The 23771-nt window shown below is 49.2% G+C and overlaps 1 protein-coding gene across 2 annotated transcripts in view; it reads right to left on the bottom strand.

The window, feature by feature from the left end:
* Positions 1 to 23771, bottom strand: part of DYNC2H1 (dynein cytoplasmic 2 heavy chain 1) — a 1541159-nt gene that overhangs the window by 17308 nt on the left and 1500080 nt on the right. For both annotated transcript variants that reach the window (XM_069202358.1, XM_069202357.1), the window contains one exon: positions 21951 to 22067. In XM_069202358.1, the coding sequence (XP_069058459.1) occupies positions 21951 to 22067 (117 nt within the window). The remainder of the gene's footprint in view (positions 1 to 21950; positions 22068 to 23771) is intronic.

A 23771-nucleotide genomic window follows, 5' to 3' on the forward strand; every position in this document is an offset into this window, starting at 1 on the left:
GCGAGGAAGAGGACTTGGGGCTCCGAGAGCAGTGCCGCGACCTCCTCCTACTGCAGGACCGTGACCTCCGAGGACGAATGCCGGGCCGCAAGAAGCTTGAGGGATCTCTCCCTCAAGGCCTTCGGAGCCATGGCCTGACAGTCGGAGCACGAGGTGGAATCGTGGTCCTTCTCCAGGCACCAAAGACAAACACGGTGCGGGTTCGTCACCGACATGGTGTGATGACACACACCACACGGCTTGAACCCTGTCTTTCTCGAAGACATGACTTCAAACAGTCAAAAAAGCCTTGACAAACCGTCAAAGAAGGGTAGCTCTTTCCGGAATTGCACTTTAACCGGCACGGAAGGAAAAGTACTGACATACGCACGGCAAGACGGTGTCTATATAGACAACCGTGACGTCATAGACGGCTCCAATGACGCTGACGACGCACGCGGAGCTGGTCGACGCACGCGGATTTAAATGACGATGCCCGCAGGGTACTGCTCAGAAAAAATTCCGGATTCAAAGCTGATGCCAGAGAATTCTAAGGTAAGGAAGCTGCAGCTAGAAGTCTCTATCAGATACAGTGGTTGCAGCTGTCGCTCTGGTAGAATGTGCACATACACTCTCCGGGATTTGCTTTTTAGCCAATGCGTAGCACATTTTGATGCTGAGAATGACCCATCTGGAGTTGGCTCTCTTCTGCACTGCCCGATCTTTCTTCGCACCCACATAACCAATAGAGTTGATCATCCACCCGGAACTCTTTGGCACAATCAAGGTAAAACACCAACGCTCTTTTTGGGTCCAGGTGGTGGAGTCTCTCTTCTTCCTCAGAAGGACCTGGGGGTACGTAAAACATAGGCAATGTGATGGACTGGCCTACATGAAAGTGCGTGACCACCTTTGGCAAAAAGGAAACTCTAGTGTGAAGCACCACTTCGTCAAGATAGATAGAAAGGTAGGGCGGCTCAGATGAGAATGCCAGCAGCTCACTCACCCTGAAGGCAGAGGTAAAGACCACAAGAAAGGCTGTTTTTAATGTCAAAAGCCCAAAAAGACAATTGTGGAGAGGCTCAAAAGGACTGAGCATTAGGAATGTCAGAACCAAATTCAAATCCCATTGGGACATCGCGAATGGGGATGGAGAAAACATGGGGGTAAGACCTTTAAGGAACCTACTACAATAAGAGACTTAAAAAATGAGGGTTGGGGTCAGGTAATCCCAGAAATGCAGAGATAGCGGACAAATAATCTTTGAGGGTGCCCAAAACAGAGCCCTGCTAGGCCAAAGAATGTATGAACAAGAGTACCTCAAAAAGAGGGGCAGAGAGGCGATTAACAGTTTATTCCAATGACAGGGGTATACTGTTTTGGTGGAGGGACGTCTGGTTGCTAAGATAAAGCTACAGACTTTGGGCAGAAGGTCAAAAGCTGTCAACTGCTGCTGCTCAATCTGCAAGCAAGGCGGCGAGGACTGTACAGGTTTGGGTGAAGAACCCTCCACTGCTGCTGCAACAGAAGGTCCTCCCGAAGGGGCAGTCTGATTGGAGGATCGATGACCATGCTCAACAGCTCAGGATACCAGACTGTTTGTGACCTGTCCAGAGCCACAAGGATTACTTGGGCTGGGTCACTCTTGATCTTCTTGAGAACTCTGGGCAGAAGTGGTAACAGTGAAAAGGCATACAGGAGGCCTGAGCTCCACTCGCAATGAAGTGTCACTGAGCAAGTGCCTCCTTGCAAACTCCAGCGTGCAAAACTGCTGACATTGCACGCCTTCTGTGGAGGCAAACAGATCTAGCCAAGGCTCTCCAAACTGCTGAAAGAGACCTTAGACCACCTCGTGATGGAGATGCCATTCATGATCGACCTGGCACTGTCGGCTGAGTTAGTCTGCTCTGGCATTCAAAGAGCCCGCAAGGTGTTGAACCACTAGGGAAATGCCCTAATTTTCCAGGCATGTTCAAAGGCGCAGAAGCCTTCTGACAAAGGGGCCACGACCCCGTCTTGATTGCTGCAGTACCACATGGCAGTGGTGTTCTCCGGTCCCACTTGCACTACTTTCCCTTTTGAGAGACCGAGGAAATGCTTTCAATGCCAGTCTGATCGTCCAGAGCTCCAAAAAGTTGATGTGGAGTCCGGACTCTGATAGAGACCAGATGCTTCTGTTCTCTGCTTCTCTCTGGTGGCCATCTCATCCCTGGAGTGACACATCTGTCACTACTGTCAGATCTGGTTGCAGAAGAGAGAGAGATCTGCCTCTGTCCCAATTGAACAAGTTACTTACCTCCGGTAATGCATTATCTGGTAGAGACTTTAGAATTTCTAGGTATCAGAATGGAACCTGGAACATTTCCTGAGCAATACCTTTGCGAGCGCTCTTGGGTAGTGTCGTTCGTATCACTGTGGAGTAGTTGAAGCCATCTCTGACGCCATTGTCGCCTATAAAGGCACCACCCAGGCGCACGTACGTCAGTTACTTTTCCACAAACTTCCACGCCAGAAGCACAGAGCCATGGAAAGAACTAACAGTTTTGTCTGTGCAAAAAACTAGGGCCCTAAAAGGGATAATCCTTTACCCTAGGAAATGAGTCCAGGGGGAGAGCGGGGAGGCATGAGTGGGTGTATGGAATCGGAAGCTAGATAGTCTTTACCAGATAATGCGTTACCGAAGGTAAGTAACTTGTTCATGTTATAGAGACATCTAGCTGCAGATTCCTTACCTTTAGAAATAGATACCCACGCCATAACCTCCTGGCAGTGAGTTGCGGACAAATTCTCCTCAAACTAAAAAGTCCTGCTGGACCGAACGGGCAGAGTGCCCGTCTCTGTGGACATAACTGTCCAGGCAGCAGTGCTTGGCAAACATGTCCAGAGACTACCACGTTGCAGCCTGACAGATATCCAGGGCTGGTACACCTCTTGCTAATGCCGTAGCAGCAGCTTTGCCCCTGGTGGAATGAGCCCTCAAGCCCTCAGGAGGCTGCTTTATGGCCAAAGTGTAGCTGATTTGTATGCAGAGAACAACCCAGCACAAAATGGTTCATTTCTGCACTGCCCAACCTTTCTTGGCTCCCACGTACCCCACAAAGAGGAACTCTTTTGTGCGGTCAAAGTAGAACGACAATGCTCTTTTTGGGTCCAGTCAATGGAGTCGCTCCTCTTCCTTAGAGGGATGTGGGGGAGCAAAGAAGGTTGATGATCTGATCCAGGTGAAATGGGGTCACCCCCTTAGGACAAAAAGAGGCCAAAGTGCAAAGCACTACTCTGTCTGAAAATATGGTCAGATACGGAGGTTTAGATGAAAGAGCCTGCATCTCACTCACCCTGCTGGCAGATGATATTCCCACTAAGAAGGCTTGCTTGATGGTGAGCAGTCGGAGGGGACAGTTGTGCAGTAGCTCGAAGGGAGTGCACACAAGATAGGTGAGAATTAGATTTAAGTCCCACTGAAGAATGATAAAGGGTGAAGGAGGAAACATATTTACACGCCCTTAAAGAAATTAATTTACAATAGGTGAATTGAATAAAGAAGGCTGATCAGGCAGCCAAAGAAAAGCTGATAAGGCAGAAAGATTTCACTTGAGTGTGCCCAATGCGGACAATGGACAAGATAAAGAGAATAATATCAGAGAGAGTGACAGAACGGGTATCTATAGATCTTTTTGTACAATAATATACAAAGTGTTTCCAACGGCAGGCGTATACCGTCTTGGTGGAGAAACACTTGACTGCCAAAATAACTTTACAGACTTCGGGAGGAAAGTCAAAGGGAATCAACTGTCGCCGCTCAATCTCCATGCATGAAGGCGCAGAGTTGACAGGTTCAGGTGGAGAACTTTCCCCTGCTGCTGCAACAGAAAATCTTCCCTACTGGGCAGCCTGATGCCCTTCAAAGCAGTCTGGTGGCACTGAGAGGCCACCTCATCCATGCCCAGAGAAATTCTATTTGAAAGGAAAAGGTGGTTACACCTGTCCCATGCAAGAAATCCTTTGTTCTGACTTCTCCTACTTGAGTTAGTTTCATCAGCGAGAGGGCAGAACAGTGTCTGCGGTCGGCAGTGGCATAGGCTGGCAGCCAGACCCCGTAAGGCTCCACAGGCAGAACTGGGGGATCCTCAAAGGATGGGGGGAAAGTGCCCCTTTTGGCATGGTTACCGTTCACGGTATGTCTCATATTGATGCTGACTTGACTGAGTGTGTGCTGGGATCCTGCTAACCAGGTCCCAGCACCAGTGTTCTTTCCCTAAATTGTACCATTGTTTCCACAACTGGCACAGCTAAGTCTCTTGTAAAAGGTACCAGTGGTACCAAGGAGTCTGTGGTCGCCAGGATGCTATGCCCACAAACCACTGCCTGTGGCATAGGTAAGTCATCCCTCTAGCAGCCCTTACAGCCCTAAGGCAGGGTGTACTATACCACGATGCGGGCATAGATGCATGAGCAATATGCCTCTACAGTGTCTAAGCCATTCTTAGACATTGTAAATGCAGTGTACCCATATAAAGTACATGGGCTAGGGGTTTGTCATTACAAACTCCACAGCGCTATGATGGGTTCACTGAAGACTGGGAAGCATGGTATCAAACCTCTCAGCACAATAAACCCATACTGATTCCAGTGTTGGATTTATTGTAACATGCACACAGAGGGCATCTTATAGATGTCCCCTGTATTTTACCCTAACCTGTAGTGTGGGGCTGACTAGTCTGTAGTAGCCTGCCACTAACAGACAAGTTTCTGACCCCCATGGGGTGAGAGCCTTCGTGCTCTCTGGGGTCACAAACAAAGCCTGCTTTGGGTGGAGGTGCTTCACACCTCCCCCTGCAGGAACTGCAACACTTGGCGGTGAGCCACAAAGGCTACGGCCTCCTGTTACAGTGCCCCAGGACACTCCAGCTAGTAGAGATGCCTGCGCCTGGACCACGCCGCACTTTTGGTGGAAGGGTCGGTGGGAAAATTATGTAAAACAAGGAGGAGTGACCACTGCAGCTAGGACCACCCCTAAGGTGTCCAGAGCTGAAGTGACTCCCTACTTGCAGAACCCTCCATTTTGTTTTGGAGGAGAGAGATCAATAGGGAAAGGAATGTGCCCCCCTGTCCAAAGGGCGTGAACACAAGAAGGGTGTAGCCACCCTCAGGGTCAGTAGCTAATGCCCTCTGACCCCTGTAATGCCCCTAAATCTAGTATTTAGGGACACCCCTGAACCTTGCTCTTCCGATTCCTGGTGGCTCGAAGAAAGAAGGACTGAAGAGCTGACCCCAGCAGTGAATACTTCAGATGACAACTGACTTGGCCCCAGCCCTACCTGTCTGTCTGCCGGTTTAATACTCCTGCTACAAAAAGGTGACGCATCCTGCAGGACCAGCGACCTACACAAACCCCCAGAGGACTGCCTGCCCAGCAAAGGACCAAGAATTCCTGAGGACAGCTGCCCTGTCCAAAAGGACCCCAGAACCACCCTGGATCAGTGAGCCCCATCCACTCTGCATCAGACGCCCGCGGCCCGTGTCCAGGTGGCCTACTGGTCCAGAGAAGGTCCCCAGGCGATTCCGCAGTTTTCTTCTGAGTGCGCCAGGTCCTCGTAGGATTCCATTGAAAACCCAACACCAACTCTGACCTCTGCACCTGGCCGACCTTGTGTTGCTGGTGGTGCACTTTTGAGGTCAACTTGAACTCTGACATGTGGAAATCCTAACCCCCGAAGACTGGGATCGTAAGTCGAGTACTTACCTGTTAAATGTCCTAACACTCTTCCTTCCCTAGGACAACATTGGTTCCTTTGAGAAATTGCAGTGTCAACTTTTTAAATTGAAAAAAAAAGTGGTACTTACTAGTAAACAGTTTTATCTGCAAAACATAAAACAAGTACATTTGATACATATGATTGCTACCAACGTATCACTGTACTTACCTGCTACATGGATCTTTTGGTTCTTAAAATAAAGTAACAAAATATATGTTTGCTATTTAAAAACACTGGCCAGGAGTCATTGAGTGTGTGCCTCATTTCTTGACTGTGTGTGTGTAGAACAAATGCTTTGCACTACCCTCTGATAAGCCTAACTGCTCGACCACACATCCATAAAAGAGAGCATTCGTATTATTTACTTTAGCCTCTGTTTAGCCACTGGGGGTCCAATGGAATCTGTGCACACTATTCCTCATTTTGGTATAGTATATACAGAGCCAGCTTCCTACACATGGTACCATGCAACTAGCAATCGGTGTAGCTGCATGATTCCAAGATGTTTGATTCCAGTTGGACCACCTGTGTTGACCAGGGACCACTACATACCTTAAGATAGCTTCCCCGCACTTACAACCCCAGGGAATGGAGTATGGGGTTTGTAGGGCTATCCTGCTCAGCAGTGGTGCCCTCACACTTAGGGACATGCACCCTCCCCTAGGACTGAAGGGCCTACCAGAGGGGTGACTTACAGTGTCTAAGTGAAGTGACCATAATATAAGGCAGGCCTTATATGTTTAGTGAAAGGTGCATGCACCATTTCAAGCAGGCTGCCATAGAAGGCCTGCAGACACTTTGCATGGGATCCAAAGGGTGGCACAAAACATACTGCAGCCAACGGGGGTCTCCTGGTGTATCAATGCCCTGGGTACCTAAGTATCATATACTAGGGACATACATGGGTGCACCACTATGCCAATTGTGGGTGTAAAAGCTTACCAGCAACAAAATTTAGAGGAGAGAGCACAGGTACTGGGGTCCTAATTAGCAAGACCCCAGTGCACTACAGACTAAACACACTGATACCAGGCACAAAAGTGGGGGTAACTATGTCAGAAAGATGCTACTTTCTTACAATATAGATCTGGAGTTTGGTGGAGTTACAACGGTTTGGATGTAGCACTTTAAATGTGTAGACATAATGCCTATATGTCTATCATGTCAGACAAGTGAAACTATTTATAGCGTGCGCTCTTAATGTTAGTGCATTTAGTAAAATAACATTTGGTTATCAAAAAAAGAACAAATTATTCTGAAGTTTTTTTGCTTTCACATAACTGCATATTAAAATAACCCCCACACAGTGAAGTGAAAAATAAATGTAAGTTGAACACCCTATGATTTTTTGCAAATCACTTTATCTCCCCCTGCCTCAAAAAGGAATGTGACCTTGTGTAAATTAACTGGTGCTCACGTAAAGCACTCCAGTACTTTCAGGTCAAATTTGTGTTATTTAAAACTACAAAAAAAAACGAAACGGTGTGAAATGTGAAACCTTAGTTGGTTAATGTGTTCACTGCAGATGGTAATGTGTATGAGACCAGAAAGGCACAGAATTGAATCCTAGTTGGTGCAGTGTGGAATAGTTTTTTAAGCATTTACAGCGGGAAGAGGTCCCCGCCTGAAAAGAAAGAAAGCATTGTGAATATGCAAGTCATTCTTTTAATGCTAACCTAGGCTGCCACAGTCTTTTTTTTGCAGTTTTGTATAGTGCAGACTCAACCCGAAGGTATTCGAGCACTTTTTACACGAGCATCTGTTACATTACACAAGGTCACAATAATTGTTTAGGCACAGGGAGATTAAGTGACTCAATTAATTTGGAGCTTAGCTGATAACACCCTTACACTACCCCTTAAAAAGATTAAATCTTTGTAGCCATGAAGCTTTAAGGTTCTCTATCAATTAAAGGCTGGTGAGAAAGCGTTTTTCTTCTTTAGCCCTCTGTACCCAACCACCCTCTTCGCTTTCAGTCAAAGGCACGTCAAGGTCAGCATTAACCGTTCAGTGACAGCTGGTTTTGTAAGGTGAGTCCAGAGGGTGGCAGGAAGGAGGCAAACAGGGTTGCATCCGGATACAGAGGTCTAATCCTGTGAACTCCTAGGTCCCCGGATAAGTGGCACAGGAAATCAGGAAAAGAGTGTCAACGATATGGCAAAGAAAAGGGGGGCACTATGTGCAGGCTCGTTTTGTTGTTTACAAATGAAAAAAGACAACTTCCTGAGAGAGATGGCCCCTGGGAAGAGGGTGATATATACTGTTTTTCAAATGGCCATCACAATCATTAGTGCAAGAGGTACTAGTGCCAAGGGTGTAAGTGAACACTGTATCCCAACTGTGTTTGTCTTATTATGAAAAAGCAGATTGGGGGTCACTATTAGGGCGCAGGTCACCCTTGCTGCTTTTATTTAACACAAAGGGGCAGAAAGCATGAATGGAATTTGTGCTGCAGGTACACAGGCATCGGAGCCATGTATCAGGAGGAGCTAGGTAAACACCAATCATGTAAATGTTACTAGTCTCCTTAGGACCCAATGTACACTTGCTATGCCAGTATTGCTTTCGGCCTCAAAGCAATGGCTCAAGGGAGGGGGAAGTCGAAGCAGAGGAGACATATTAGTTTAGCCCCATAGAGATCGCAGAGAGTGTGTTGTGGCAAGATGGGAGCCCTGTTTTTAACAAACGACAGAGAAGACAGCTCCGTTTGCAAGGCAGCAGCTATCATTAGTGAAGCAGGCGCAGAAGCACTGAGGCCCAGGAGTCTGAGGCGCACACTGCATCAGAATTATAATTGTCTCACTTTAAAAAGGGGCAATGGGGGATTATTTTTATATTCAGCATTAGGGCACCCTTACAGAAAAGGGGGGAAAACAACATGTGGAAGATCTTTCTTTAAAAATAAAAATAAAAAAAAAAGGGGGACAGGGGAATCCTGTTGCAAGACTGGATTAATGATTAGGCAAGGTGGGGAAGGGGTGAAAAAGAGGAAGAAGTGATAGCTCGCTACTCAGGGCCTCAGTAATCATTAGTGAAGCGGCACTGAGGCCTAGAAGTGCAAGGGACTCACAACACCCCACTTATGAGGAACAGTATTTTTGGGTCAATTGTTGGTTTTGTTTGATGTATTTGCAGTTTTATAAGTCTCACTTTTATTATTATCTAGGAGGTACCGAAAATAATACAATTGAAATGATCTCCTAAGCGCTACCCCTTGCATTCAGCCCCTATCTTTCCCGCTGTCCTTGTCAAAATGAACGGGGGTGAGTTCGTCGGGGGTCTTGACTTGAAAACATCTTGCTTAGGGGGGGCTTGGGCAAAAAAAGTCTGTCTGAAAACCTCTATTCTATGGGCAGGTCTCCACGCATATAAGTTTACTAATCACTAGTGGAAGTGTTTGAAAACCGGGGCATATTTAGTACAAAATCGGTGAGGTTTAGGAAAAAAGTAAGGAGGGGTTAAGGGAGGGTTAAAGAGGGCGTTAGTGAGGAGCAGTCACTCACCCATAGAAGAGAAAGCCTATTGCGATTCACAAACTGCACCTTTAAATTTACTACAGCTAAAAAGGTATTGAAAACGTAGTAAATGTACTCTAGCTAAGGCATGGAGTAAATCCAGCACCACACATGGCAACCCACAAGTACTGCAACACATCCCCTAAAAAATAATGAAGGCAGGTACTTAAAATTGAACTCCAAAGGAACTAATGTTAAACAAATTAAATTAACTTTTAAAATATATAAGTATACATTTAGTTTGAAGTTGCAAGTATAAATATTTTTTAAAGTCATATGTTAATCATATATGTATTTATTGACTTTATAACTTTTCAATGTTAGCCAATGTTTAAATATATGCTAAATATTTAAAAATATAAGTTATTAACTCTATAGAGAGGACTAATGCTTTAAGAACAAGTTACTTACCTTCAGTAACAAATTTTCTGGTAGAAACATATTCTAGTTGTAGATTCCTTCCCTTAGAATTCCCCCAAGGCGTGAGTCTGGATTCAGAGATTTTTCTTCGAGCAGTACCCCTGCACGCCGTCAGGTGGCGTTGGTCGACTCCGCGTTCGTCGTTTGCGTTGTGGTCACCAGATATGACGATGTGGGTCATATATAGACCCCAGCCTGGCACACTGAGGTCAGTTTCTTCTCACGGATTTCCATGCCAGAAGCGCATAGCCATGAAGAACACTGACCCTAGTGTGCCAGCACTAGGGCCCTGAAATGGAAGTCCCTATCCCTAGAAATCAGTCTGCAGAGTGGGGAGGATAGGTGGGTCGGCAAGGAATTTGCAACTAGAATATGTCTCTACCAGATAATTTGTTACCAAAGATAAGTAGAGACTTCTAGCTGCAGATTCCTTACCATAGAAAAGATACCCAAGAAACACCATCCCCGGAGGAGGGTCTGCGAACTAAGATCATACTAGGAAGTCCTGCAGGACCAAATGGGCAAAATACCCATCCCTTTGCCACTGAGTATCCAGGCAGTAGTGATTGGTAAATGTGTGCAAGGGTGCCCACGTTGATGCCTGGCAGATGTCCAGGACTGGAACTCAACGTGCTAACGCAGTAGTGGCAGCTGATGCTCTGGTACAGTGAACGCGCAAACCCTCTGGGGGTTGCTTTTTAGCCAATGCATAGCACATTTTAATGCAGAGAACGACCCATATAGAGATGGTTCTCTTCTGCACTGCCCAACTTTTCTTCGCACCAACATAACCTACAAAGAGTTGAATATCTATCTGGAACTCTTTGGTACAATCAAGATTGAAAGCTATGCTCTTTTTGGGTCCAGGCGGTCGAGTCTCTCCTCTTCCTTAGAAAGATGCGGGGGCACGTAAAAAGTAGACAACGTGATGGATTGGCCTACATGAAAGTGCAAGACCACTTTAGGTAGAAAGGACCAAGTACCACCTTGTCAGGATGGATGGAGATGAAAGACGGCTTCGAGGAAAGAGCCTGACGCTCACTCACTCTGCTGGCAGAGGTGATGGCTACAAGAAAGGCCATCTCAGAGTAAGAAGCCGAAGTGGGCAATTGTGAAGTAGCTCAAAGGGGGCACACATCAGAAAAGTAACAACAATGTTCAAATACCACTGGGGCATTATGAATGGAGAATGAGGACACAGATGGGTAAGACCCTTTAGAAATCTTGCAACAATGGGAGATTTGAACAAGGAGGATTGGTACGTAAATCAAAGGAAAGCCAATATGGCAGACAAATAACCCATGAGGGTGCCCAGAACAGAGCCCTGCTGGGCCAAAAGAAAGAACAAACAAAAGAACCTCAGAAAGAGGGGCAGAGAGGGGCGGTCAACAGACTTGTCTGCACAACATTCCACAAATGTGTTCCAACAGGCATATATCGTTTTGGTAGAGGGACGCTTGGCTGCCAAGATAGCATTAAAGACTTTAGGTGGAAGGTTAAAATCTGTCAACTGCTGCCGCTCAATCTCCATGCAAGAAGGTGGAGACTGGACAGGTTCGGATGGTGAACCGTCCCCTGCTGCTGCGCCAGACGATCCTCCCAAAGAGGCAGTCTGAGTGGAGGATTGATGGCCATGCTCAAGAACTCGTAATACCAGACTCTTCGCGCCTAGTCTGGAACCACAAAAATGACTTGGGTCTGGTCGTTCTTGATCTTCTTGAGAACTCAGAAGTGGTACTGGTGCAAAAGTGGAAACGAGGCCTGATTTGCACTCAAGACGAAAAGCGTAGATGAATGAGTGCCACCTTAGAAACACCAGCCTGCAAACAGCTGACATTGCACGTTCTCTGTGGAGGCGAAGAGATTTAACTAAGGATCTCCCCACCGCTGAAAGAGACGTTCCGTCACCTCTGGAGGTGAGACGCCGTTCGTGATCATTGACGGCTGAGTTCGTCCATTCTGGCATTCAGAGAGCCTGCCAGATGTTGAAACACCAGGGACATGCCCTGATGTTCCAGCCATGTCCAGAGGCATAGAGCCTCCAGACAAGGGTCCACGACCCCACCCCACCCACTTGTTGCAGTACCACATGGCAGTGGTCATGTCTGTGAACACCTGCACCACTTTCCCTTTGAGAGGGGGAAGGAATCATTTCAGTGCTAGCCTCATCGCCCAGAGCTCCAAAAGATTGATATGGAGCTCGGACTCCGCCGGAGCCAGACGCCTCTGATCTTCACCTCTCCCATGTGGCAGCCCCATCCCAGGAGTGACGCATCTGTCACTACTGTCAGATCTGGTTGGGGAAGTGAGAGAAATCTGCCTCTGACCCAATCATGGTTCAAAAGCCACCACTGCAGTTCTTGTGCAGTCCCCTCCGAAATCTGAACCATGTCGGAGAGATTCTACGGATGCTGCGCCCACTGAAACTTTAGGTCCCAATGCAGAGCCTTCATATGCCATCTGGCATGTGTCACCAGAAGGATGCAGGAAGCCGTAAGTCCCAGCAATCTCAGAGTCATTCTCTTCGAAATCCAGTGTAGGAAAGTACCCTCTTTTTGGCACGGTTACCCTCTTTTTGCCTGCTATCAGTGTGTTTTGACTATGTTCACTGGGCTCCTGCTAACCACGACCCCGGCGACTGTGGTCTCTCCCTCTAAATTTGGTTGCTTAGAACATAGCACACCCCACAATTGGCATACTGGTGCCCCCATATAAGTCCCTAGTATATGGTACTTAGGTACCCAAGGCAATGGGGCACTAGGGGTTCCCAATGGGCTGCAGCATGTATTGTGCCACCCATGGGAGCCCATGCAAAATGTGTCTGCAGGCCTGCCATTGCAGCCTGTGTGAAAAGGTGCATGTACCCTTTCACTACAGGTCACTGCAAGTCATCCCTATGGTAGGCCCTACTAGCCCAGAGGGCAGGGTGCAGGTACATGTGTGTGAGGGCACCCCTGCATGAGCAGAGGTGACCCTACGAACTCCAGGCTCCAGCTCCATTACACTGGACTTCATAAGTGCAGGGAAGTCATTATGCCCGTGTACTGGACACAGGTCACCACTACCTGTGTCCAGCTACATAATGGTAACTCCGAACCTGGGCATGTTTGGTATCAAACATGTCAGACTCAAACCCCAATACTGTTGCCAGTATTGGTTGTATGATTCCATGCACTCTGGGGGCTCCTTAGATGACCCCCAGCATTGCTCTTACTAGTCTTTTCCAGGCAGCCCGTGCTGCTGCCACCCCTCAGACCAGCTATGCCCTCCTGCTGCTTGACCAGCTCAGGCAGAGGAAGGCAAGACAAAGAATTTCTTGTGGGAGAGGAAGGTAATAACCTCCCCTTTGGAAATAGGTGTTAGATGGCTTGGGAGGGGTAGCCTTCCCAAGCCACCGGTATGCTTTGAAGGGCACATTTGGTGCCCTCCCTGCATAACCGGGTTTGCACCTTTCAATGGACCCCCAGTCCCTGCTCTGGTGCAAAACTGGACAATGGAAAGGGGAGTATCACTCCCCTGACAATCACCACCCTTGGGGTGGTACCCAGAGCTCCTGCAGGTGGCCACTTGATTCTGCCATCTTGCATCCAAGGTGGGCAGAGGCTCATGGGTGCATCTGAGTGGCCAAATGAGGCAGGTGGCATCACCACCCCCTCCTGATAGGTGGTCACCCCGCTAGGGGACCAATCCCCCTTCCTAGGGTATTTAGGGTCTCCCTCTTGGGTGGGTTCTCAGATTCGACGTGCAAGATTCCAGCAGGACTCCCCTGCATCGTTTATTTTATCTTCTGGCCAATGGGACTGCAACTGGACCCTCCAGGAACCGATAATCTGCAACTCCAGTGACGATTCTGCTTTGCAACATTGTCTCTCTGGCTCCTTCCAGCAACTGCAACATTTCTCTAGCTGTGCATACTCTGAGGGCGACGAGTCTTCAGCTTGCACAAGAAGTAAGACGAAATCTCTCTTGGAGTGAAGGAATCCCTCCCTTGCAACCACAGGCACCAACTGCACGGAGACCGGATGCGTGGATACTCTCTCCTCTAGAACTGCATAAATCCTGCATGACAGGTGGTAGTCTGGAGTGGTCCCCATGGTCCCCTCTACCAGGTATCCAACTTGGGAGACAGTAAGCCCTTGCCTCTCCTTGCAGGACAGTACCCCTGTGCACTGCAAGTCTTGCAGCTACCAAAACTTGTTTGTTCCTCCTCCAAGGGATCTTCAGGCTCCATGTAGCCCCAGCCCCCAGCAAGTCTTCCTGCAATGCACAGTATCCTGCCTGCTGGAGTGGGCCTCACGGCGACTCCTGTGCCTGCTGCCTGTAGGTCGCCTGTGGAGGCTGCCTCTTCTTCTTGTGACTCTCCCAGCTGCTGAGGGTCACCTCGGACTCCCCTCCTTGGGTCGAGTCCCCTGGGCCTTGCTGGCCCTCTTCAGCTTTACAAAACCTCCATCTCTGCCTCTTGCATTTGCCAAGGCTTTCTGGTGGTTTTCCAGCACCACTGACTGACTGCATCATGGTGTGGGACACCACTTTCATCACTTCTGGAACTCCTCTTCTGCTCCTGTGCAGCACTTCTGACTTTCTTCATCCACCGTGGACCTGGTCCCGCATCCACAGAAGGGTGGGTAGTGGCTCCTGCCACAGCTGGACACTCCAACTCGAACTGGACTTGGTCCCTTTCTTTTGCAGGTCTTCTTCAGTCAGAATCCACCTTTGGTTTCTTCCAGTCATGTCTGGGTCTTGTACAGTCCTTTTCCAAAGTACTTTTGTTGGATTGGGGAAAACCAGGTACTTACCTCTTCTCTCCTGGTCACTGGAGGGGGTGGGGGTACCCTGGTACTTACCTTTTGGGGTTCCTTCAGCTCCCCTCTACTAATTCCACTTCCATGGATTTGGGACTCCCTTTCACATTCCACTTTTTTAGTATATGGTTTGGCCCTTCCCTAGGGCCCTCACTGTTTACTATTGCTTTTGCCAATGCCTATTGCTTCCTATTCTATTTCCTGATTGCTAATGTGTATATAATAGTGTGTTAACTTACCTCCAGTTGGGGTATTGCCTATACAGTGTTTTAGTATTTGTGTTACCATAATTAAGTACCTTTATTTTTGTTACACTGTGTGGTTCTTTCATGTGTGTAAGTGCTGTCTGACCATAGCGGAACAGTAATCTCCAGAGAGTCCTGGCTTCCTAGACACGGTCTACACTCCACTAATAGGGGATACCTGGACCTAATATAAGGTGATAACACCATGGGTGCTCATCTCTATCCAGGCCAGCTTCCTACATCCAGGACAGAGGCTGAAACATCAGTATCATAGCCTGAATATCCTAGACCCGAACCTTCACTGTGTCCAGAACAGCTCTGATGAAAGGGAGCGTCCGAGAGAGAGTCAGGTGCAACTTCAACACACTTATAGTGAGCACCAGAGAATGCAGGAGGTCTGCCGTATTCTGGATGTGGGAGACGATAATCTGGTGACGAGTCTGGTGACAACAGCCTGTCGTCGACGTAGGGGAAGACAGAAACCCCTATCCTGTACAGATGAGGTGCGACCACTGCCATCACTTTGGTGAGCACCCGAGGGGCCCTGGTTAGGCTAAATGGGGGCATGGTAAATTGGAAATGCTTGTGACCTATCACGAACTGCAAGTAATGTCTGTGGGCAGGCAGGATGGGAGTATGGAAATATGCGTCCTGCAAGTCCAGTGCTACCATTTTGTCTCCTGGGTCCAGGCCAGAAAGGACCTGAGCCAGAGTGAGCTTTCTGAGGAAGAGATTAAGGGACCGAAGGTCTAGGATAGGGCGGATACCCTTGTCCTTCTTGGGCACCAGAAAGTAGCAGGAATAACAACCACAACTTACTTCTGGTGCAGGGAGCCTCTCTGTGGCTCCTTTGGCCAAGAAAGCCATAACCTCCTCGCAGAAAGTACCAAGGGATCCTCCGTTATCCGATCGTAGGATGGTGACACGGATAGAGGGGGGAGGGAGTAGCCCCTTCAGACTATTTGCAAAACTCACCTCTCTGAAGTGATGGTGTGCAAGCGGGGTAAGTGATGGTGAATCCTGCCTCCGGCTGGCAATTGGTGGCAAAGTGTCAGGCTAGGAAGGTTTGGAGGCTGCCACTGAGGGTGGGGCAGTGGCCTGGCTAGACTGCTGGCTCCCTGATTCACTCAGGCGCTAGATCCCATGACTCCAGACATGCAGAGGCTGGGTAGCATGTGCAGCACGGTCGTTGGCGGGGAACTGACATGGCTAGGTGCCCCTTCCGTAGCCAAAAAAAAGGATGAAAAGCAGACTGAGGGGGCGAGGGGCAGCTGCGAGGCATAGGGACTGGGCCGTAGCCCAGGACTCAAAGCGCTCGAGCGCAGAGTCTGCTTTGTCTCCGAAGAGACGGGTGCCATCAAAGGGTATCCCCATCAGAGTGGATTGAACATCCCTTGAAAAGCGAAATGTCCTCAACTAGGCGTTGCACCTCAAGGCCAAAGTCAAAGCAACCGATCTGCCCAGAGAGTTGGTCGTATCCAGCCCACATCAGATTGTGAACGTAGCTGCGTCTCTCCTGTCAGCGACAGCTTGGGAGCAAAGGGCCTGGGCCTCCTCCAGGACCTGTGGCAGCACTTGCACAACCGTGTCCTATAAAGTATGGTATAAACAAAAGGCATGCGGTGTTCACGGACCACAATGCCAGGCTGGAGGAAGAAAACAGCTTCTTCCCAAGATGATACAGCCTTTTGGATTCCCTATCTGGGGGTGCGGAAGGGAACGCACCATGGGATGTTGAGGCTTGGATAACCAAGTTCTCAGGGGTAGGGTGTTGGATCAGGAACGTCGGGTCATTAGGTACAGGCATATGGTGGCAGGCTATTGTCCTGTTCACAGGAGCCCCTGTGGAACGTGAAAGCCCAAGGCTGAAGCACCTCAGTCAGGTGGTTGGTCCTGACAGCCACCGCAGGCAGCTTGAGGCCCAACACCTCGGCCGCTCTTCGCACCACCATGGAATCAGAGGCCCCCTCCTCCATAGCCATGGTAGGAGGAGAAAGCATACCAGCATCAGGAGAGGTGGCCAGGCTGCTGGCTTCAACCAGTTCCTGAGCCCAGTCCACAGGGCCTTCAAGCTGGTATTCTAAAGGGTCCAGCAACCCTTCCATACTCTCAATGAACTCATACCCATAAGAATAAGGATCAGGATCTGACTTAGGGAGGACCCCGCTGAAGACAGAATCAGTGTTCTGGCTCCATTTTGGAGTCTGCAATAAGTATGGGGTCGCCGCCACCCGCCGGACCAGGTGGCGTCAGGTGTGTCAATGCCAGAACTGTTGTTGGGGAAGGTCGCAATGGGACGACCGACGCCAGTTCGGGCCCTGAAGCGGATCCCTGGATTCCCCCTGGAGCAGAGGCCAAAGGGGGTCCCAGCCACCCCTGTGGAGGCCAAGGGCGCTCCAGCAGGGGTGGCCTGCCCAAAGATGAGGAGCATTGCCTTGAAGAATTCCTTCAACTGGGCAGGGGTAGCTCTGGCTCCCGGAAACTCAGGGAGGTGCGGAGCTGACCCAGAAGTAGGCTCTGAGGACGGAGGCCTAGAGCGATGATGCTCCTGCTAATATGTTGCGTCATCTGACCGACCGGGTGACGTGGAAGTGCGCTTGTGCTTCTTTTACTTAATTTTATGCTTACCCAAATGTCCCACCGATTTTGAAAGGGATGACGACAAATGGTGAGGGATCTGCGAGCAGTCTCCGGACCTTCCTCTCGACCGAGACTGGGAGCGATGCGAAGCCGAGGGCCGGGCCATGAGTAGCTGTAGGGACCGCTCTCTCAAAGCCTTCAGGTTCATGGCCTGGCACTCAAAGCACGACTTAAGGTTGTGCTCCAAACACAACAGACACATGAGGCGTGGATCTGTCAAGGACATCATCCAGTGACAGGAGCCACAGGGCTTGAAGCGGTTCTTCCGTGACAACATCCTTGACGCAAAAGAAGTCAAAAAGCTTAGACAAAAAGCCAAAAGTCCACTCAAAAAGTGACTGTAGGGTAGCTCTCCCCGGATTTGTGCGTAGGGTGAGGCAGAAATAAAAGTTCTGATGTCAGCGCGCTGGGGTGGCACCTACATACAACCCGTCATCATATCCAGCTACCACAACGCCAACTACTAACATGGAGTCAACCCACGCCACCTAACGGCACGCAAGGGTACTGCTCGTAGAAAAATCTCCAGATCAAGACTGGTGCCTGGGAGAAATTCTAAGGAAAGCAATATGGAGCTAGTAATCTCTATGAGATATATAGTTAAAATCATTTAAATATAATGAAATTATTTTTTTACTTAATCTATACTTACGTTACTATAACATTTTATTTCATTTGCTCTAGGTTAAGAAAACATTTAAATATGTTTTTACATTGATATTTAATTCATCTAAAATATTTTTTAATTTTTTTTATGTTATAAAAATTTAAACATTTCCCTACACTTTACTATAAAGAGCTCTCCTCTCTGCAGGCCAACTGTACGGAATTGTAAAATATGGATGTAAAGTTATTAGTAGTAACTTTACGGTCATAAATTAGGCTCCATCCCCTGATTTCTGGGGGTGGACACATATAATTCTACACTTTTGAGTAAATATACACTTGACTCTTGACCCTAGGAGCGACCCTTGACCCTAGGGTAGGTCGCTTCCCCCACCGCTGCAGCTCCACCTGCCCAGGCCCCTGCCACCTCCAGGAGTAAGTGCTCCTTTGCGCTCTCCCCTGTCCAGCTCCTCGTTTTTCTTCTGTCTTCTGTGCTCTCTCTCTTTGTCCAGCTCCTCGTTTTTCTTCTGTCTTCTGTGATTTTACCCTTTTCTTCCCACTTTCTCTCTTTTTTTCGGCCTCCCGCCCCCCGCCCCCTGCTTTCCCGCCGCTGCCACCCGTGCAGCCCGCCCCCTCTGCTCCCATTCTTCGCCCTCCCTCCCGCCTCCAGCTGACCCCTCCTCCCCCCCACCTCCCTCTTATGGTGGCCGCTGCGCGGCCGCGCCAAAGGCAAGCCCGTCTGCGCCCAGCGCCAGAACCCCTGGCCCCCAGCGCTCCCAAAACCCCCAGCACTGCTACGACGCCGCCTCCCTCCACGCACTCAACCCGGGACGTACCACAACCTGCTATCAAGCCAGCCCGAAACGCACTCATGGACCCTTCGCCTGTCAAACCTGCAAGCATACCTTCCACCGCGACTGCACCCCGTCCACCAGCCCACGCGCCAACAACCACCTCAAGTGCATCCTCATCAACGCACGCTCCGTCCACAAGCACGCCATTGAACTATGGGACCTCCTGGATTCTACCGCACCGGACGTCGCCTTCATCACTGAGACCTGGATGAACGATTCATCGGCCCCCGACATCGCCATAGCCATCCCAGACGGCTACAAGATCACCAGAAAAGACCGCACCAACCAAGTCGGAGGAGGAATCGCCATCATATACAAGAGCTCCATCAACGTCACTACCTCCACCGAAGACACCCCCCTCGCCGCCGAACACATGCACTTCCAGATCCACACCGACCCCAGGACCACCCTCAGAGGAACTCTCGTCTACAGGCCCCCTGGACCATGTGCCCTATTCAGCGAATCCATCACAGACTTCATCTCCCCACACGCCCTAGCCTCGCCAGACTACATCCTCCTTGGAGACCTGAACTTCCACCTGGAGCAGAACAACGACACCACCACCCTGTTCGACAACCTCGCCAACATCAGCCTCAAGCAACTGGTGAACACCCCCACCCACATCGCTGGACACACGCTCGACCCCATCTTCTCCGCCAGCAACCACGTATCCTTCAGCCACTCCTCCGAAATACACTGGACCGACCACAGATGTGTCCACTTCACCTTCAGACGCAAGATTCTCCACCTCCGCACACAACCGATCTCACGCAGACCTTGGAACAAAATCTCCACAGAACAGCTACTCTCCACTCTCAACCACAACCAACCTACCATCACCTCCGACGCCAACAACGCAGCCCTCAGCCTCACACAGTGGATCACCAACTGCGCTGACAACCTCGCCCCCCTCAGACACCTCCCAAGACAGACCAACACCAGGAAACCTCAATGGTTCACAGACGCCCTCAAAGAATCCAAGAAAACCTGCCGTACCCTCGAGAAAACCTGGCGCAAAGATCACACCGCAGAAAGCATGTCAGCCCTCAAAATTGCCACCCACGAACACCACCAGCTGATCCGTGCCACCAAAAGAGCATCCTTCAAAGAGAGACTGGACAAGAACACCCACAACAGCAAAGAACTCTTCAACATCGTCAAGAGCTCTCCAATCCCAACACCAGCTCCAACTCCATCACAAGAACTCTGCAACTCCCTCGCTACCTTCTTCCATCGAAAGATTACCGACCTACACGACAGCTTCGGTCCACAGATCCTGCCGAACACCACGGAACCCACAGCCCCAGCCGTCACCCTCAACGCCTGGACACCCATCAGCACCGAAGAGACCAAAACTACCATGAACACCATCCACTCCGGTGCCCCCTCGGACCTTTGCCCACATTACATCTTCAACAAAGCCGACGCCAGCATCGCCCCCTATCTCCAGACCATCATCAACAGCTCGTTTTCATCTGCCACCTTCCCCGAGAGCTGGAAACACGCGGAAGGCAACGCTCTCCTGAAGAAACCCACGGCAGACCCCAGCGACCTGAAGAACTTCCGCCCCATCTCGCTCCTCCCCTTCCTAGCCAAAGTCATCGAGAAGGCCGTCAACAAACAACTGACCAACTTCCTCGAAGACAACAACCTGCTCGACCCTTCCCAATCCGGTTTTCGGGCCAACCACAGCACGGAAACCGCCCTCATCGCAGTCACCGACGACATCCGAACCCTGCTGGACAACGGAGAAACAGGCGCCCTCATCCTCCTCCACCTCTCGGCTGCCTTCGACACCGTCTGCCACCGCACCCTAATAACCCGCCTCCGCTCCACCGGTATCCAAGGACAGGCCCTGGACTCGATCGCCTCTTTTCTCTCTGACCGCTCCCAAAGAGTCTACCTCCCGCCTCTCCGCTCGGATCCCACCGAGATCATCTGCGGCGTCCCACAGGGCTCCTCGCTCAGCCCTACTCTCTTCAATGTCTACATGAGCCCCCTCGCCGACATCGCACGCAAACACAAGATCAACATCATCTCCTACGCCGACGACACCCAGCTGATACTCTCCCTCACCAAAGACCCAGCCACCGTCAAAACCAACCTGCAGGGTGGAATGAAAGACGTCGCAGAATGGATGAAACTCAGCCGCCTGAAGCTGAACTCAGACAAGACGGAAGTCCTCATCCTCTTCCTGGTGGCCCACGCCCTGGGCACCGCACCGACTCCCTCAGACCACGCACGCAACCTCGGATTCATCCTGGACCCCCTTCTCACCATGACCAAGCAAGTCAACGCTGTCTCGTCTTCTTGCTTCCTCACACTCCGCATGCTCCGAAAGATCTTCCGCAGGATCCCCGCCGACACCAGAAAAACTGTGACCCACGCCCTCGTCACAAGCCGCCTGGACTACGGAAACACCCTATACGCAGGAATCACCGCAAAACTTCAGAATCGTCTTCAGCGAATACAAAACGCCTCTGCACGCCTCATCCTCAACGTACCCCGCCACAGCCACATTTCCGCCCACCTGAGACACCTGCACTGGCTACCCGTCAACAAAAGGATCACCTTCAGGCTCCTCACCCACGCACACAAAGCCCTCCACAACAAGGGCCCCGAATACCTCAACCGTCGCCTCACCTTCTACACGCCCACCCGTCAACTTCGATCCACCAGCCTCGCCCCCGTCCCTCGCATCCGCCGAACCACTGCAGGTGGGAAATCCTTCTCCTACCTGGCAGCCAAGACGTGGAATTCCCTCCCCGCCCACCTCAGGACCACCCAGGACCACCTCGCCTTCCGGAGGCGGCTCAAGACCTGGCTCTTCAAGCAGCAGTGACCCCCTAGCGCCTTGAGACCCTCACGGGTGAGTAGCGCGCTGTATAACTATGATTGATTGATTGTAAATGGTGAATAGCCAAAAGTAGTAAATTTCCTCAAAAGTGTAAGACTAAAATTACACATGGTGATTTACTCATATTCAAGTTTACCTTTGTGAATAGGCTCCTCAGCTGTGACAACTGTACTTGCATTGCATAAATATTCAAAATACTTTCAAACAGAAAGTAACAACAATATTCAATGAAATACAGTAACACATGCACATTACAGTCCCTAAAGAAAACACTACCTGCGGAATCCATGCTATGAAACAAGGGCGCATGGATGACACGCTGGGAGAATCATGCTGATTTTCTGAAAGTCGGTTTCCATCAAAGGTGCAGCCCTCTAGCTGCAATCCGGTGATCTATTATAAGAAAAAAGAATAACCAGAATTTTAATACAGCCTAAAATATGGAATCCTCAGTGTGAACTAAAAGCCTATAAATTTTAATACGGGGACAAATATGACTAGAATTGAAAAACTCAGTATTACCGGCACTGGCAAGCTGGTACGAAGGTTACATTTTTACATTTTGCTCCTGCAAGCATGTCAAAAAAACTAAAAAGCAAAAAATGCTGCTGATTAAATGTGGCAGCCATAAGCTTGAAGTAAAATTTTAAATAAAAAAAATAATTAGCACACGTAATGATAATAAAAGAGTATCTGTAGTTTCAAGAAGGCAGGTATATTTAGAAAAAGTATATAAAACCTTTTTAGTTATAATGTGCATCACAGGAAAATATGATTTTATTGGCGCAAAAGTGCTACTGGCTTCGAATTACTTTAACTGGAGTCTAAAGACACCGTTTAAACAGACAAGGACAACTTACAAAATTAGGAATAAAGAATGGAAAGATAATTAAAGAACATTGGCAAATTATTGGCCGACCAACCTGGCAATGACCTGCAATTTCTTTTATGTGATCAGACAAAATGCCTTCACTCACAGTGCAAGAGACCCAATTGCTGAAGTGGTCTTGCTACGTATTGTGATAAGAGGAAGCAAAATGTGAATGACAAAGGGCAATGGATAAAGAGGGCAGACCCAAAGCTCTTCTCTGTATGTATTCATTTATATAAATCAGTTAATGAATTTCTTTTGATTAGCCGTCATCAGACAATGCATGTAATTATGTGGGACCCTTCACTTAAAAAATCAGAACACAGTGTTTTCCATTTATTTCCATTTGCCAAACGCTACAGAAAGAACTCCATCTGCCAATTACACATTTTATGTCATGACACTAAAGATAAATGTGGCGTGTTTATTTCTACAGTGGCAAGGTCAAATTCCATTTTATTCCCACTGCAGAGATTAACTGACATAAGAAAGCGTTACAATTGCATGGAGAAAACGTTCCTCATAGTCAGGTGGCCTCCTCAATGTGATTTTACCTAACTGAATAAACGTCACCTCTTGCATCCTGGTTTTAGGTAAACACATTTTTAAACCAAATACACATGTAAGAATGTCATGGCATCAACTATATATGCTGCAACATGGGTAATAAGCTGTTTAATATTGTTGTTGAGGGAATGGAAGGAAACCATGATCCACACACATAATAGATAATAAATAGCTGGATTACACCATGTACACCAGCATATATAACAAATATGTATTTGAAGGGCATGAAAGCAACTTAGGGCCTCATTACGAGTTTGGCAGTCTGTGGACCGCCATGTTTGCAGAGTTGGTCAGACTGCCGCAACTCTGGTGGTCCGACCGCCGTATTACGAGTTTGGCTACGGGACCACCAAAAGACTCCCAAGGGTCCGCTGGCCCCGCTATACTGTCAGTCAGTATGGCGAGGACTGCGGTGGTCCTTCACTGTGGTGGTCAATGTTAGAGATCCCGACATCGGGACCGCATTGGCTATTGCGACCTGCCGGACCGCCAAGTTTTAATTGAAAATTCCACCGTCATGGAAAGCTTGGCGGTCTGGCAAGTAAGGAGCCCAAAACGGGGGGCTCCCAGGGGTACAGCCACATGGAGGGGGAGGTGGGGGCCCCCCAAAAATCTGGTGTTTGGGGGCACACTGTGTCCCGTGCACTGCATGGTGTATG

The sequence above is a fragment of the Pleurodeles waltl genome, chromosome 8, assembly GCF_031143425.1.
Source record: "Pleurodeles waltl isolate 20211129_DDA chromosome 8, aPleWal1.hap1.20221129, whole genome shotgun sequence".
NCBI lineage: Eukaryota > Metazoa > Chordata > Amphibia > Caudata > Salamandridae > Pleurodeles > Pleurodeles waltl.